General features: G+C 39.6%; 1 protein-coding gene across 1 annotated transcript in view; it reads right to left on the minus strand.

Annotated features, from left to right (window-relative positions):
* Window positions 1-1,348: 1,348 nt before the first annotated feature.
* The window catches only part of cspg4 (chondroitin sulfate proteoglycan 4), a 104,462-nt gene continuing 87,369 nt past the window's right edge, over window positions 1,349-18,441 (minus strand). Inside the window, exons 7-11 of the mRNA XM_074678618.1 lie at window positions 15,899-16,097; window positions 12,823-12,954; window positions 11,933-12,093; window positions 8,434-8,617; window positions 1,349-6,559 (exon numbers count right to left, since the gene is read on the minus strand). Coding sequence (XP_074534719.1) covers window positions 4,740-6,559; window positions 8,434-8,617; window positions 11,933-12,093; window positions 12,823-12,954; window positions 15,899-16,097 — 2,496 coding nt within the window. The 3' untranslated portion in view covers window positions 1,349-4,739. The remainder of the gene's footprint in view (window positions 6,560-8,433; window positions 8,618-11,932; window positions 12,094-12,822; window positions 12,955-15,898; window positions 16,098-18,441) is intronic.

Consider the following 18,441-nt stretch of genomic DNA (forward strand, 5'->3'; position numbering starts at 1 on the left):
ACAGTGACTGTGCACATAGCATGACATAAGCAGACACATGTGGAGGAACAGCTGTGCCAAGCAGCTTATGAAACCTGCAGAGCAGCGCCTAGAGGAGAGGAGAGGAGAGGAGAGGAGAGGAGAGGAGAGGAGAGGAGAGGAGAGGAGAGGAGAGGAGAGGAGAGGAGAGGAGAGGAGGCGGACTGACGGCAGGGCAGTGACACCGAGAGGAGAGCAGGAAAATGTAAAAGCAGAGAGAAACACTGAAAGCAAAGGCCATTCACTGGAAAGAATGACGGATGGAGAGAAGCTTGTTAAGAGCTGGTTCTGGTTTCTTAAAGGGGGAGTGTGCGCCTTAACGCCACCTGGTGGTCAACAACATTAAGCGCTGCTAAAACATCAACACAAGCTTAACAAAAAAGGTATACTCACTAATTAACTATTTGTATTCAAATCAAACTTTTTTATTACTTAAGAAAACATCATACAGGTCATACATATCACAGCAATGATACAATTCTCCATCAGGATTATTCTCAAGGAGAGGTCGACATTGTTACTGTGAAGAAAATAGGCTGAAAGCAGCACTTTCACCACTTCAACAATAAAAAATTGTATAAACAGCAAATCTAGAAGGAAACATGACTTGGAATTGAATCAATACATTAAAATAAGATAATGTATGAATAAGAGGGCAGGCTTTTCCTCCAAAATGATTTTGGGGAATTGATCAAAGGTTTCAGATGGAACAGAAAACACATAATCTTGCATGACATAAAAAAAGACTAAATATATATATTAAAAATAGTTAAAAGAAAATGTGAGCAAAAATTTAGATTTTTTTCCGATAACTAAAAAGAAGTTTCATGTTTCTTCATATGCTGATTTAAAATACAATGTAAGGCCAAAATTCTGAAATGCACAGCCCCCTTCATGTTTATTGTAACCTCACAAGATTAAAAAAAAACACCATCATTTGCTTTCTTTCTTAGTATGTTTATGAGTGCCAGAATATTGTGTAGTAATTTGCTTAATTTTTTGAAAATAACTTGTTCCATGTGTGGATGAGAGCATCCAAAGGTGTGTGGCATATTGTGCTAATGGGGAAATTTGCTTATACATGCATCACACCACAAGAACTTATAACTACCCCAAATTAAATTTTGTTAATATATGGGTGCAAAAATTAATATCATAAGGTTTTAGAGCTGAATCAACAAATTAAACTCTTAAACATCCAGTAGACTTTGGTCTGCCCATGTTAGCTGTTGCTAAATGATAACAAAGCTGGTAGTTTAAACATGGGACAAAGACATGTTTAGAAATTTAAAAGCTCAAAATTGTATCCAAAGTGAAGTCAACATTAGTAAACTTGAAAAAAAAATCACAGAGAAAACACCAAAACAGGATGTATTGCATGGACGTTTTTTATTTCCATTAGTGCCGAGAACAGAAGTCTACACATCGCTTTGTATGACCATCAATTGAAAGGCACTTGCAGCGTACTCATTACTGTTTAACCTCAGACAAAGCACACGCCATGGGTAAGAACTAATGCACTGGGGAGTTGACAGAAATAATAAATAATGAAAAATGAGGTGTGGTGATGAATTTCTACAATGAACTCAGCTTCAGTAAGCATCAGACGGAGACGTTGATGAAAACACACACAGACACAGAGACACACACTCAAGCACGGGCTCTACTTTAACAGTCAAAGTAAATGTAGTTACATGATGAAACACAAGATTTATACATATATTTCTAGAGGTTAATCATGAGCAAAGACGACTTACAGACAGAATATTTACAGATATAATCCAGTAGGTGTGGATATGATACACTGAGGGAGAGAACTTTACTTTTATTTTAGTTAATTATCATTGGAAATACAAAAGTCTCCTGAAATACTTCCTGAAATATACCATGTCATCTGTAAAACTCTTTTCAACACTTTCTGGTTTTAAGAAAAGAAAGATAACAATCACAAAAGATGATGAATACCTCATAGGAATATTATAATCAAAGCAGAATAACTAACAAAGAACACGATGTCATCAGCATACAGCGTTAGATAAGAAATGTACAACAAATGGTCAGACAGTTTTCTTTTAAAATCAATTGCTGAGAGTTTTTTTTTCCTGTATTGATATAAAAATATCTAAAGAAAGTATTCAATTCCATGTTCAACAACAACATAACTGTCACATATCAGGAAGGTAACATCTAGGGTTCAAGCAACGAGTCTGATTTAACGCAAGGTTTATCCAAAATTTATCGTTCAACACAAGCGTCAGAAAAGGAGCAAAAAAAAATAAGCAAGTTATTTTTTATCATACAACTGTCTGCACATTCAGCTTACAAATGGAATGCTTTAAATGAAAAATAGCTTTGAATACTTAAACTTAGTCATTGTCTCCATTTAATCAACATTAGTAGTGGAGCATTTTATCTTTCAGCCACCCCAGCACCAACCAGTTTTATGAATTCTTAATTGCAGACTTGGAAACTGGAACCATCCCAGTTTGAGATGACATCACCTCAGCCAGTTGACCAATAGGGATGTGTTTTAAGACCTTTGCGACTTCCTGCCCGTGGTTTACTCACTGTGTGCTGTGTAGTTTGTGGTCAGTGCTGTGCCAGTCCAGTGAATATTTACAAGCAAACTGGAAGCATGCAGAGTAATAGCATATGAAGGATGATGAAGTGACTCTGAGCTAAATTCAATCAAACCTGCACAAGTTCCTGCAGCAACATATGTTTCTTAAAAAAAAAAAATCACAACTGTTTTGAACAACACTATCTTCCCCCATATTGAAGTCAAACTTGTGATATTCAAGAATTAGACACTTTGAGAACTCAGCTTATTGGCTCCCCCACAAAAAGTTGGATGACAAGAGTGATACCTCTGTTACAGCCAAAGTTACAGCCAGGAGCCTGTTGTATGGTAGCCCGGAAGGTCAACTGCACACAAGCTTTGTGACAACAAAACACTGTGCTAGAAACATCAATTTAAATGTAAATATATTTTATCAAGCAAAAGAAAAAAAAAAGAAATGCATAAACATTTCACAAAGTAGGAAAATATTTAATAAAACACAAAAGCCTCACAAAATGGAAACATTTCAAAATATTTCACAAAGAAAATTGCTATCATGAAAAATATCATATACAATGTTAAAATATTTCATAGAATTCTAATATATTTAACAAAATTAAAATATTTCCAAAATGTAAAAAAACAAAACAAAATAAGATCTATGATCTATACGCCCCACCCAGCAATCGGGGACCCAGCTCTCTAATAGCTTCCTCCGCTGTTGCTAGTCTACAAAGTTATATTTCTCTATCAATAATTTCAAAATGTGAAATACAACCTCATATCATGGACCTCGAATTCATCTCAGAAAGTAAGGAAAGCATAAAAAAAAATTCCAAGAAGCAAAGAATGGACCAACATGTTTCTGTTTGTTAGCTGTTACCTTTATTATGGTCTTTGAAGGAGATCCACCCATTACTGGAATCATGATTTGAAAAAATCTTGTGTCTTTCTCATGAGAAAATTCAGACTTGGTCCACATTGAGTATCAACATCTTAAAACTTTACTAACATATGTTTGTAAGATCTACAAAAGTATGATTCCAACTCTGCGATGAGTGTTTCTTAACTAAATATATCAGGAAATATTTCAGAAAAATAACACATCCATGGTGCAGATACTGATATGCTGTAACGTGACATTTTTCTCTTGGAACACTGACATCTTGAAAGATTGTGTGAAATATTTGTGGGCTTTGTGAAATTTTTTTGTGCCCAGTGAAACATTTTTCTGGGACCATGGAATATTTTTGCAGTCGACCTTCAGGGCCACCGTACTGTTAGCTTAATGCGACATGGAGACCGGAGACAAGGGAAACAGTTCTAGGAAGATACTGTACTTAGCCAAAAAAGTCAAATAAGGCTTCCTTAAAATCAAAAACACACATAAAAAGTATTAAATTTCAAATAGCAAGTTTTTAATCTCTTACCAATAGATAAAACCAGTTTAGCAATTTCCCTGTGTCAAATATCTAGTTAATCTAAGCTAACATCTCCTTGTAGCTTCACAATAAACAGCCAGATACAGAAGTGGTATCAATCTTCTTCTCAAACTTTCAGAGGAATGTGAATTTTCCAAAAAGTTGTACCTTTCTATCAAACTGAATTTAGCCCTGAGGAACATATGACAAAAGTAATAAAAAAAAGGAGGAAACACAGAGAACGATGTTTATAAGAATATACCAAACATTTACTCCTTCATTTATGTACAAGGCTTGTCAACTTCTCTGATGTACCAAAATCTAAAATGTACTACAACAAAGAACTTAAATTACCTAACCGCTCAAATGAGTAATATTGGCCTATGATATATGGAGTACAATGACAGAGCACACCAAAAATACTTTTTGCAAACACGTGGTATGTTTATGTCTTCATTTGTGCCCATTGACAAAGAGGAAAGATAAAACTAAAATAAATAGACACGGCATAAGCCTCCAAAGTTAAGAAACTGCCTCTTTCTTTGCCAATAAGTATTCAGTGTTTCATTGCCTGAGAATTTGTCCACAGTAATGTTGAGAGAAGTAAATAACCAAGGGTGTCAAAAAAAAATAATTCATTTGAACTAGTGTGGCAAGAGGTTCCTAAATAACAAGAGGAATGATGGGAGGACTGCAAACACGTGAGGATCCACCTCTCTCTGTGTGCACGTCAAAGTGTCTCAAACCCAGTACTGGTTCTTTTTCAAAGCCGGGTTCGATGTCCGACAGTGCTGCAACAACTCTGGGTCAGCGTCTTTGGAATCCATGTTGGACATTGGGATGTTATTTGCTGGGTCAGTTTTGCGAAAAGTCTCTGTGCCAGCCACCTCTCCATTTTTGGGTTTGGATACCGCCGCCTGGACATCATGCTTCCCGGTCTTGTTTTTGCGAATCAGGTAGTATGCCAAGACGGCTGCCAACAGGAGGAGAAGGAGGATTACCAGGATTGGGATGAGAATGGACCAGAAGTTGCTTCTTCGGGAAACATGTGGTCTCCCTGCGTGGGAGCCAGAACCAGAGCCGGAAGCTGTTGTAGTGGCTGGAGCAGTGGGTAAATACCGTCCCACATCAGAGCTGTCTTTATTGTTCTTTGATGGAACCCTCAACAGGGTGGCTGGGTAAACCCCAGAAGCATTATAGGGGCCAGTCTGGAAGGAGAGTACACATTCTGCAGGAGGAACCCCGTGAGATTTGAGCAGGAAGCGAGCCTCATCCTGAGAAACTCCCCCTCGTGATCCAGGTGAGCTGTCTTGGATTTCCATAGCTACACGACCCTCATCCAGGTCCTTCTGGCTGAATGAGCCTACTGGCTGACCTGCACCAGGACCTCCAGACCTCACAAAACGAGCCCCCCTGGGCTGCTGGATGACAGTGAACGTGGGAGATGTTTCAGTCTTGTTTGCCAGAGGAGTTGCATCCAGTAACTTCCGGTCCAGTTGGACGAGGGCACCTTGTGGTAGAAGAGGATCCTGAGCAATATTGGCAAGAGGCTGGACTGTGATGTTCAGAATGGAAGAGACGTTAGCTGCCCGGCTGCGAGCTACAAATGCAACACTGTCCCGAGGTGAAGTGGACTTGACAAAGCGAACACTGACTCTCCCTTCTTTGATTTGTTTCTGGGTGAAGGCGGATGTAGGCTGCCGATCGACCATGACAGCCGCGTACTTGGGAACACTTGTGATCTTGTACAGGATGTCCTCCTCAACAGGACCCCCAGTTGTTGCTTTCAACATCTCTTCAGTCACCAAGGTCTCATCATCGCCTTGCTTCACCTTAATCTCTGGTGCTTTGTTCAGAAAGAGTGTACGAGCTAGGATGCCGATGTGCAGCGTGTGTGGCTTTGTTTGGTGCTCTCCATCTGACACAATGAACTCTACAAATCCACCAGTCAGGGAACCATCGCTGTCAAAGCCCACCTGCTCCTGGTTGACCATCTCCTGTGTGAACTCTGAGATGGGTTTCATTGTGTAAGCATCGACCAGTCTGCCATTACTGGGGGCTTTGGTGACTTTGTAGAGCACCTCATCTGGTGGACTATCCTCATCTTGAGTGTTGAGGTGCTTCTTTGTCAAGACGGTCATCGAACCCTGAAGAACTTCTAAAAGCATGTCTATGGTGACGAGTTCAGGAGGGTCAGAGCCTCGGCGTTTGACTGAAATGTTAAAAATCTCCTCAAGCACCACAGACTCAGCAGGGGAGGGCACGGCACCATCCTCTGACTTCAGACGGGCCCTGAAAGCAAGGCTGTCAAATGAGGCCCCTGAGTCATCATGGAGATACTCCAGCCTTCCCTGAATAACATCTTCTTGCGTGAAGGTCGGGGCATTACGAGGCAGATCCTGACCATCCAGGGTGATACGACCATGGTCAGGGAAGCGCTTGATCTCAAAAACCACATCAACATTGTCTCGCTGATCTTCGGGGAGGCTGGCCAGAAGATTGGAGGCATCCAGAATTGAATCGTCAATGGATTTCCTCTGGCCTTGCACTATATCAAGTCCTAAAAGAAAGAAATAAAAACAAACTGTAAGTTAGATCACAGGTTAAACCTTTTCCTATTCCAAAGAAAATTCTCTCCAGTTTTAACTTCCCCCTGTGGATACTCTGCTCAGTGTGTTGAGGCTTTTGGCACATTGGCAGAGACATTTGGAGGAGACGATTTGCTGTTTTGGCAGCAGGAGAAGCAGGAGCGATGAAACAATTTATGACACTGGACAGTTCAAGAAATAAAGAACCACAGCACATGATCTTAGACCTGCTGTATTTTTTAAATCTGTGAAAAATTTAAAATGAAAAAAGGCTTCAGTTATCCAGATGGCAGTACTGGAAGATTAATTCAGAAATCACCTTAATACCAAAGACCAAAATAGGCAAGTGTCAAGATGTACTAAATCTAAGTAATTTAAATCTAAGTACCCTGAAGATTTTTTAGCTTGTTATGACACCAAACAAAATCAGCAGTAATGCTTTTCAGTTGTCTATAAAAGCAAAATAAACAATTGATGAGACTGATTCTCTCTTTTGGGTCATTTTAAGGTCTGAAAACACTGCGGCAGGGTAGATACCGTAGACTGTAAAAAAAATGGACGTCATCTTGCTCGGTTCGAAGTTAGGTCACCTAAAAAACTGCTCCCCCTGGTGGCTGGCTTCAGTATAGGCCAAAAAATCAATCTCCACAGTCAATCCAGATGAGCTGGGGTCAAACTTGAAAAAATTAATACACCTCGTAAAAATGTTTCTCGCATCCGATTGTTGTGGTGGTTTGAAGAAACCATTTGGTCGCCTTGTATTCAAGTCCTCTTTTTTCGAAAAAGTTTCATTTTCATTAGTTATAGGAGGTTAAAAAACAAAGTTTCACGTCATGTTTTACAATGATTGACAGCTACCGTTCTTGTGTATTTTTTTCGGGGATTGTGAAATATGTCAAGAGATAGAGTCAAGAAGTGATTAGACTCTCCAAAGAAAAAAACTATATATTATTTTTGTCATCTGGCTCCACTCAGATTCTCCCAGAATCCCTCATAGTTTCTACTTACTATGGCTGCACAACTGCTGCCAATGGCTGCGCCTGTAACGGGGGTATTTTGGCTTCAAAATTGTACAATGGTAAATGGCGGAGCCACTCTGTCCACTCTATATACAGTCTATGGTAGATGCCCGACAAAATAATTTATTGATGCTGTGTTGACAGCCTTTGTCTTTGTGACACATTTCTACAACAGAAAGTCACTGTAAGTGATCCTATTGGCTGTCAAAATTTTTTTCAAAGGACAATCTGCAAAAGAGGCAAGAGGCACCACTATTTCCAGAAAGGGCGCCCAATTGACACAAGCTGAGCTTCTTAGTGAAGCTTTAATCTGGTTAGAAAATTAGTTAAAAATTTGCTTTTGTTTCTAAATATCAGCCAAGATTTTTAAGTTTATCATCTTATCTGACATGTACCCATTTGGGGGAACTTTCAGATTGTGTTGATTTTTGTGCTCCCCTGTGAACGAAGTGAACATTTTATCTTTTGTTTTTGTCTTTGGCATGTGTGAGCTGAGCTTTCAGACATGAAATCCCATTCTTATGTTATGCTAAATTTACCACAGCACCTGAAATCTGCAACATTAGACATTTACAATTTGCGGAAAGTTTAACGAAGGAGAACACATATGAAATTTGTTTTACTGAAAAAAATTACTTGAAAAAGGTTTTTTAAGCAATGTAATTCTAATGCCTGTATTTTAGCCTGCTGACAGGGCCAACGACCAGTACATGAAGACATCTGCTAAAATCTTAATAATGAAACTATAGCTGCCTTTATTTATGATTTATGACTGTGACAGTGGTCCTTGGTTCAATTCCCATGGAAACACTGTGTTACAGCCTCACCTTTGTTCTTCCACAGCTGGGAGGAGATATTGCTGTGAGCAGCATAGTAGGAGACAGTGATGGGCAGGATGTGACGCACATCTGGGGCAGGCTGGGATTTCAGGGTGAGCTCTATGGAGTCCCTCACCACCCAGAACGGCTCCTCTGGGATCTGGTGCTCGTAATAAACTGCTCCTGACTCCAGCTGTGGATCAAGACAATCAGAAAATCAGTCTTATTCAACAGATTTTTGACATCCTACTTGTCAACTTCATTTTTCCTTGATTCTGAGGACATTTAAGTTTGCTAAAATATCATCTTGCACTCTTTTCCTTGGGTGTTTATTATCACCTCTGTAAAACGGGAGCTCAAATGGCTGCAGCAGTGGTTTGGCTGAGCCGGACTGAGATCAGGGTTTGTGAGCAGGAATGTGACGGCCTGTGCTTGCTCTCTGTGTCCTGAACTCAACTCTCCTCTCTCAAAACACGAAGATCCGTGCACAATGAGGAAGATTTAAGTCATGAAGGCCAGCACAAACACACACAGCTGAAGAACTCAAATATTTATATTACATTTCAGCTCAATGTACATTTTCCATCACGCTCACACTGTTTGGAGAAAATAATTTGTCCTCATGCTCACTGGAGCAAAGTGAGGCTTCAGGATTGGAAAGAAAAGAGAGATGAGAGTGAGAACACACGACTGGAGGAAGACAAACAATAGGTCGACTGTGTACACACACTGCGGTACGACATGCAAAGATCAAGTTGTTTCCATACCGTCCAAAAGCAAATCTAAAAAAGTATATACAGGCATATTTTCCTTTGATGTTTGATGTTCAGTTATGTAGTTTCAGTTAACCCAAAGGAAAAAGTAGTTCTCCTCGGAAAAGTCCAGTTAATACAAAGTGAAAAAGTGTGTAAATGTTCTGCAACAAACTATTAAAATTTTAGAAAGTACACAGTCAGAGGTGAAAATGGAAAAAAATGAAAGTGTCAGCATGAATGCTTTTAATAATGGTGAGCTCTGACATAACAATAACACCATGTCACGTCCAATGAGGCCCTCTGCTGGTGAAAAAGAGGAACACATTGATGCCATGTGTGCTGAGAAATAAATGAAACTACACAACATAGACATTCAGAACAGACTCCAGGTAAGATCTGTCGTGGTTTAGTTTGGAATCAAGTTAAAAGCACAAATCTCTAACAAACTGCTGTGTTCTGATGATAATATTATGATAATATTATGATACTATTTGTATTGTAGAAAATTTTTTAAAGAAGGTAAAAAAAGGTCTGTACAAAAACAACAGCCCTGACAATAAAAAGAAGTAAGAAAAACTTTAAATATTGTGAGTTTTGACCTTGTAACAGCAAGCAGATCTCTACTAGAGGATCCCAGACTGTGTCCTGGCTCATAGCAGATAAAAGCTCAGGGACCAGCCCATGCTGAGCCTTAAAAATGATTACAAGAATCTTAACTCAGTCCAAAAACAACAGGTAGCTAACATGGGGATGCTAATGTTTCAGTGATATGGGCACACTTTATTTTTATTTCTAGTTACAAACTGAGCTGCTTAACTCTGCTTTTTGAAGAAGGGGGTACACAGTGTTGGTTTCTATTTAACTGTCTGGTTTTCACTTGATGATTTCAGGATTTCTAGGCTTGCGTTTGAACCTTACAGAGAGATTATCCAACAGTCATTCAGCTCCATGTGCTCACTTTGGTTCAGATAGGAGGCAGAAGAATTACTGTGGAAGTTTTTTTTTTTTTTTTTTTGAAAATGGTGTCCTAACGGATAAATAAAGTTCTTTGAATTTAATTGACTTGAACTGAATTGAACACACTTGTAGCGATCTACGGGCATCCTACACCACAAACATGTCACCACTCCACAGATCTGACCTGAACAGTCTTGTCCTTTCACAGCTTGATTACTGTCAATTGATATGGTCAAATGCTACAAGAAAAGGTTAGAGTAAACTGCAGCTCATACAGAACAAGGCAGCACACCTGGCGCTACAATGTCCATATGACACAAGTACTAATAGCATGCACAGAAGTCTGGGCTGGCTAAAGGTGGAGGACAAGATAACTGCTTCTTTACTCTTATATGGCAATATGGAAACGTTTGCAATTCAAACTACCTAAATATCAGCACAAGAAAGTTAAACTAAACCTAGAATTGCACATTTACAATACTAGCCAGGCAACTAATAGACAGTTTTCATTACCAAAAGCAAATACTAATTTCCTAAAATGTACTGTACAATACAGAAGGCATGGAATTCCCTATCCCTTTCATTGACAAAATTTACACATACCATAAATGTTTTTTAAAAAAACAAATTAGAAACAGATTGGCTCATCATATTTATAGGACAATAGACACACACAGTGGATTGTGTCCTTCTTCAGTGTTTTGTGGATTACATCTATTTTTTTTTTATTTTTGAAAGATGTAATTGTAAAGTTTCAATTTGTGTAATGTATGTTTTTATATCTCTTTCCAAAATGTGATTGATTGTACAGAATGTGTTGCATTCTTGTTAATTTAGGTGTATACATTATATGCTTGTAAATACATTTATTTTTTAGCCTAGAGCCCAGGAAGACCAACTGTGCTCCAGGGTAAAGCTAATGGGCATTCATTGTTTGTTCTACAGAGTTTTAAGCACTATCAGCTAATAAAACTACTCTGTCGAGGTCAGTGTAAGTGTTATTTTACTGTTGATGTCTAACAGTTTGTCTCTTTGGCAGATAGACATTTATCAGAAAGATCAGTTGGTAAGGAAAAGCTACCCTCAGTACATCTTTCTGAAGAGTTTTGTCAAGTATTAGCCAGTGTCATCCAGCCTGAGCATGCTCTAACTTTTGGTTTTATTTCATTGACCTTTTCAACTCAAAGCTGGAGGAAATACATGAAAAAGTTTATAAATTCCAAACAGACTTTTAAAATTATTCCGACAAGCTGCAACTGCATTCATAAACCTAGTTTTTACCCCTGGAAGTCAGCTGAACTCGCTTTGAATCGAGAGTGGGATTAGCCGCATTTTGATGCATTTAAAGGGCATTATGTCTTCTTACGTCTGATGGTCTATCAACAGATGTCTGCAGAGGCTTTAACACCTATGGCTGCTTAGGAACACAAATATGCTATTAATAGTGATGTTAAACCTGTGAGCAGGGAGGATTTATTTGAAAGGGAGAAAGTTATAATAGTTGAACTCACAGTGCCCTCCTAATGCAACAGATTATTATAGGAGAGATCCTTCATAACATGCTCCTCATTTGGTTCTCCTGGCACTTCTTACCTTTATGCTTCTCTTTATTTTCAACTTTTCTCTTTCATGTTTGAGGGTTTATGTTTTTATGTCTTATTAAACGTTTTATACCAAACTTTAGTGGAGAAAGTTACAGCTGAAGAGGAAGAGAGGTGAGTTAAATGTTTCCTGAGGCGTCCACATTTAGCCTCTCTCTCTCTCACACTCACACACATGCTGAGGAAAGTCATTACCTGTGTTTGAGAGAAGCTGTTTATTTCCTCATACTGGTTCCTGTCGTTGGCCAGGATGAGTCTCCCCAAACGAGGAGGGCGTTTGAGAGAGTAGGTTATCTCATTTCCATCCTCATTGGTTACGGCCCCCAGATTGGCACTTGTAATGCGCTGCCTGGTTCCTGTAGGCACACACACACACACACACACACACACACACACACACACACACACACACACACACACACACACACACACACACACACACACACACACACACACACACACATACACACACAGTTCTCTGAGTGCTGTGATCATTTTATGGAAAGTGTCCTGTTGGACGTCAGCTTGAGTTTGGGAAATTAAGCAGGGTTTGGGATTGCCTCAAACTTTGGTAACTCATGCACATCATGTGGAGTTTCCTGATGGTGATGAGAGTTTTCACTCCAGAAATTTCCTCCAAGCTTCCAGCTCGGCATCTGTGTCATGCTTAAAATTAAAGTTTATTATGGATGCAGCTGAGGTTACTGCCTGCGCTGATATGAAACAGTCTCACTCCTATGAAGCAGTGATGTTAAAAAACAAATAATGCTTCTTCAGATGACAAGAATTAAAATTTCTGCTCTACTGTTGAAGATCGAAAAATTTACCATAGAAAATAAATAATTTCTTAACTCATAAGCTCCAATTGTTACAGAGAAATGAATTCAGGAAGATTTATATCCCCTATAGTCTGCCCTTTCTTCAGTTATATTTTTGTTCGTCTGACAGATTTCTAGCAGAAAGCAGCAAAAATCTCTCCTCATGTCACTGCAGTGACCTGGCTGACCTCTTGTCTTTCACTGTCGTTATCCTTTCATCACTGCTGGGTTCAGGGCATCAGGTCTGGAAGATTTGGGGGATCTTACCTGGAAATACCATGAGCTCCTCCTGTGTTACCATGGTGATGGTGAGAGGCCTCGCTGTGACAACAAATCTGTAGAGAGGTGATGTGTGCTCGCCGTCTGTCACAGTAAAGCTGAAACCACCGGATTCCTCACCTAGAGGGACAGAGGAAACTTACAGCTCATTCAACATATCAATCTGAATGTATAACAAATACATCAGAGTATATCTGAGATGGTTCAATGGTTTCTTCAATAGATACAAGTGACTTATAGAAACTTTTGTAACTGTTTTGATTTCTAGCTGACGAGTCAACCACAGGTAACAGGTAACTTTAAAAAAGGGGGTGTGTTCTTCACGAGACTTGCTGAAATGATGAGATCTAACTGATTCATGAGTGGTTGGAGGGGCGGGCCTCAAACACCAAGGTCAGGTTTTCCAAACCGCCTACTACACTACCGGTGCCTACGATTTTGGCTGAAATTTAGTATGTAGTAGGTAGTATGCAAAAACTTGCAAAATCTGCAGTATGCCAAAAATCCCCAGGATGTTCAGGAAAATTTGTCAGAATGCAACAGACCAGTCTACCTGGCATACTGTTTACTACTATGCTGTTTGCCTATGCGGGTGGCAGGTTTTGGTAAATTACTGCCATCTACTGGAATGAGCCAGCATTACAATTACAATACAACAACACTAATGTTATATGGTCTGTGAGATAGAAGTGAAATGATAAGAAAGAAACTCCAGTTAATCTTGTTATTTCCAGTTACAAAAGAGGTGTTTACTACTACAAATTCATTAAAGCTCATAATTCACTATTTTAAAATATATGTGAACTATACAGAAGTGTTTTTCCATCAGCTGTGAAAATCAAAATCCCTTCCTGATTTATTTTCAGTAAACTATATAACTTTTGGTGTAAGATTAAAAACCAAATATGATGCTGCTGCTATGATATGATCAACAAAATAACTAAAATGCCAGGATCTACCCAAAGTTTGAGTTGTACATTTATAATAAAGGTGAAACAAATTCCATCACCTGTAGCTCCATTTTCTGAAACTAAAAACCAGAGTATGATTCTACAAAACAGACCCAACAAAACAGACCCAACAAAACAGACATACTACATACTACAAGCAAAAGCAATAGGTAGTATGCAGTGCCTACTCCACACTACATTCAAATGTAGTGTGGAGTAGGTGGTTCAGAAAACAGCCTCTGTCTAAAATCAGGCATCTAGAGGGCTGGCTATTAAAAGGAAAGGGGTTTCCCAGGACTTTAAAAAGACAGCAGCTTAATCAAAGGGTTTCAGACTGTTTTCTGAAACATTTTTCTGAGAGAATAATGGGGATTTTTTGAAATCTGTAAATCATGCAAAGCTATTACCAGGCCACCTAAGGGACAATATAAAGCCTAAAAAAATATAGTGCTTGAACTTGTAATTTTAAGGCTGTATGCTACTATTCCAAGGCTGAATAAACATTAAAGTTACAGCTGGAACAAAGGAGAAAGTGTGTTGAAGCTCCTTTGATAGACCTGACATTTGAGACCGTTAGGTCATTAACGCCTATTTTCAATATCTATCAGTCATGCATAGGATGCATTTTTTGCAACTCATAATACTTTAACCTCTTGAGACACGACATCCACATATGTGGACCAAACGGCAACCCCTGCTCTAAGTATATGAGACAATGCATTAGTGCTAAAATCTGCTATCTGTCCAGTGTCCACTTGAGGCTGGCTCTAGAAGTACTGGAAGTCACATACACACCAAGCCAAAAAAGCAGTTTTCAAAGCAGAAATTAACCTTTTTACAGCCTGGTTCAAAAAAACCTCTCCTGTCTAATTTGCTAAGATTACTATCGGCACACACTGTACAGGGGGTACATTTTTTCTAACTTGGCAGTTCAGAGGATAATAAGATCATGAGCTCGCTCAATACTATGTGAAGCCCTTACCACTTCAAATATGGCTGCGATTTCTGATGTGCTTCATGTTCTGTTTCAGATACAGACTGGTGATGCCGGGGAGACTACGTCCATGTGTTACACAGTCTATGTTGTGGACATTACATCTCTGCATCCCAGACCCATGATACTTGATTTCCTAAAACTTCGACCTATTGGCCACATTTAGGGATGCTGCCCGTGCCATTTTTAGTGATATCAACATTACACCCTTTTCAGCGAAAAAAAAAGTGTATTTAAGTACAATAAAACCAATAACAAGTAACTGAAAGCAAACACATAACACAAATAACCTGTACAAAGACCAAGTTTAGTCTTTATACTAATGAAGTCTTGCTTGTCCCAAATGGCAAGGAGAAATAAAAAATACACACCAGACAAAAGTTTGGGTCTCAGGAGGTTAACTTAAGTGAGGAATTAAACTTTGTTATCACTACAAAATGTACCAGGATAGTTCACTAACTCAAACACAACAGTGGAAAACACAACACCAGCAAATGAGGAGATCAGGAAAGTGAACAGAGTGGAGAAAATCCTCTCAACAGGGACGACAGTGTGACACCACCCACTAGCTTCCCGAAAATACAGAATTCCTTAATATTCCCTGCGGCACTCTGACTGCATATGGGTATTTTACTCAAGCAGCTGGGGGTAGGGAGTCAGAGTTAAAAGTGCTACGGACTTTTACAAATACGGACACTGTGGTATTTTCTCCTTTGGTAAGAAGTGAAGCCAATATATCATCTTGATAGGTGCTGAAATGTCACAGCCCTTACACTAACCACAATATGGTCTTTGGTCTTAACTTACTGAAAACCCATCAATGATTCCTCAGCTTCTCTTGATACAGATTCCTGTTTTTCCTGTGCTGTTTTTATGGACTACATTGCAGCTGGTCACTAGGGGGAGCTCTTGAAGCGTTGGCTTCACTTAGATAGATGTTATGTCTGTGATTTTTGTTGTCTAAACTTTATACTAATACTGCTACAGTAATTTTCAGGGTGCAGTGCTTTGCAATAAAAAGAGCTTCAGATATGAGCAAATAAAAGTCACAGCACTTATTTAGACTTAAAGTGAAATGATAACAATCACGAGTCAGGATGTCTCATACCAGTAAACTCACCCTCGTGAATGAAGATGACCTCCCCTTTGTTGATATGAGCCTGTGTGAAATTGAACACTTCCTCTTCTGGTGCCTCTTTCAGTGCCACCATTCCACTGGTCGGCACCTCAATGTCGTACACCAGCTCCTCCGCAGGGGTATCAGCATCCTCTGTGCTCAGCATGCTGGAGGTGATATCAGCCTCCTCACCGGCCAGAACCTGTGAGATATCAAAGAGAGGGAAAGATAAAAAGATAGCATGGGTTATTTAAAGCTGGAGTTGTGTAACTCAGACCACAGGTCAGGAGTTTATTTGTTTGGAAAGGACAGTTTGATACCATCTGGAGCTCTACGGAGTAACTCCGATTGAAACATAGAGACAGAAACGGGTGAAAATAAAACCAACCCAATTGAACAAATGGAATAAACAAATCCTGAAAACAGCCGCCTCCAAAGAAACAATTTAAAAGGTTAATTATGTCTGTGTGGCAGTCCAGACGCTCCTGTTATCAGAAGATGGAGCGCAGCAGCCCGGGCTGAATGACTCTCCCTGGGTGGAGGGGCTTTAATGGACTTCTAATGGTCGGCTGGTTGAAAGGAGCATTAATTGAAAGAAATGGGCCAGATCCCCAGAAAGACATTCTTAAATAGTTTGAATCAGTTGGGAGAGCTGAGCTGAGGGAGCTCTGCGGTAAGAGGCACATATTGATCTCCAAAAGCCATTCAGTCCTCTGATACCTCGCTGGCTCACTCTCTCCCCTTTCTTCAAACTTGAGATGAAGAGTAAGAAGATACCGCTGGAGGAAGAGAATGGAAGATGACTTGGGTTGTAGCACTCTGAGGTGTACGTCACTGTGAGTGGGTTATATTTAGAGAGATGTTCAGGAAAAGTAGTTGATGTGAAAACTAGACATCCAGAACACGCATGTCAAAAGTTATTTTCTGCTCAAGCTCATACGAAGTAAGAAGCTTTTTCTGATGAGTTTCTCTCACCCTGTCACAGGTATCTCCTGATTCCAGTCTCTAATTACCTTTGTACTATTTCAGATTCATCAGAGTGGGTATGGGTGAGTGTTACAGAGGGAGAAGCAGCAGACAAATGACTGAAGACAAAACATGGGAAAGTTTCACGGCTCAGAAATAACTTAAACTTTACTGAGTAAAAAAAAAGAATTGTACCTCCCTTGTGCATAATTTCTCCACAGATCATTACTTTTTAAAACCCCTGATGCTCATTGTTGTCATCACATTGCAGAACAGTTGCTGCTCTTCCTGCTGTTATCTTGTCTCTGCCATAAAACTCAACATGTTATCTTCCAAAAGTCTGCAAAGGTTTCCATAAGACAAAAATGATCCTCAACTTTCTGCTGCACATTATAAACAAAGCTGAACTCTGACTTTTATTTTCATTGTGTATAAATGGATCTGATAAGCCCTATTTCAAGGATTCCAGAGACAACATCACACCATGTCAACAAATGATGAGATACTCAAGCCTTGATCAAATTTTGATTCTACAGCTTTGCAAACCCTTCTGTGAGGCTGCTGACATGGGACAAAAACCCAGCCTTCAAGCCTGGTTTATACTTTTGCATCAAATCCTCAAAGTACTTTAAAATGTAGGCCTAATATGATGCAGAAGCCTACGCACATGGCCCTACGTGCACCTTCTCCCAAACGCAAATATGTGTCTAAATGACACGGACCTCATCTTGCTCTGCTTGAAGTGAGGTCACCACAAAAACTGCTCCCCCCTGGTGGCTGGCTGCAGTATAGCTCACAAAATCCATCTCCCCAGTCAATCCAGATGAGCTGTGGTCAAACTTCAAAAAATTAATATACCTCATAGAAATGTTTCTCACATCTAATTGTTGTGGTGACTTGAAGATATTATTTGGCTGTCTTGTATTCAAGTCCTCTTTTTTTTTTTTTGAAAAGTTTTGTTGTCATTAGTCATTACAGGTTAAAAATGAGGCTTTATGCCACATTTAATGATGACTAACAACTGCCTTGCCTTGGAGGGAGAGCCAAGAAGGGAATAGACTCTCAAAAGAAAAAAATAATAATTAATTTTGTCACCCAAGTCCACTAAGATTGTCTTATAGCCTCAACTGCACAACTGCACAACAGCTGCCAATGGCAGTGCCTGTGACGGGAATTTTTGCTTCAAAACCGCGCAATGGTAAATGCCATGCTGTCCACTCTATCTACAGTCTCTGGTCCTACCGAGAAATTTCAATCCATAGTTTTTAAATCTTCTCAAAGACTGCTGTCATAGACACTACATACTTCTGAGTTGATATGTATGTCTTGCTCTGCAGTGCTACTCCAAAACACATGAGGGCAGTGTAGTCCGTGTGTGTAGTCTATGTTTCTACCAAGCAGCAACCTCTGGTCCATCTGGTCCCTCAGATGGCTGAACATACATACACACCAAGCCACGTAAACTGCTTGGCACAAAAAATATCACCCGTCTGAATCACTAATTTCTCTTAACAGCATGCTGTACGGGGGGTGACTTTGTTACGGACACGGCAGTTTAAAAGATATTGAGGTCAAGAGTT

This window comes from Halichoeres trimaculatus, unplaced genomic scaffold (genome assembly GCF_033239565.1).
Source record: "Halichoeres trimaculatus isolate MK-OKI-2021-1 unplaced genomic scaffold, fHalTri1.1 fHalTri1_scaffold_10, whole genome shotgun sequence".
NCBI classification, from domain to species: Eukaryota; Metazoa; Chordata; class Actinopteri; order Labriformes; family Labridae; genus Halichoeres; species Halichoeres trimaculatus.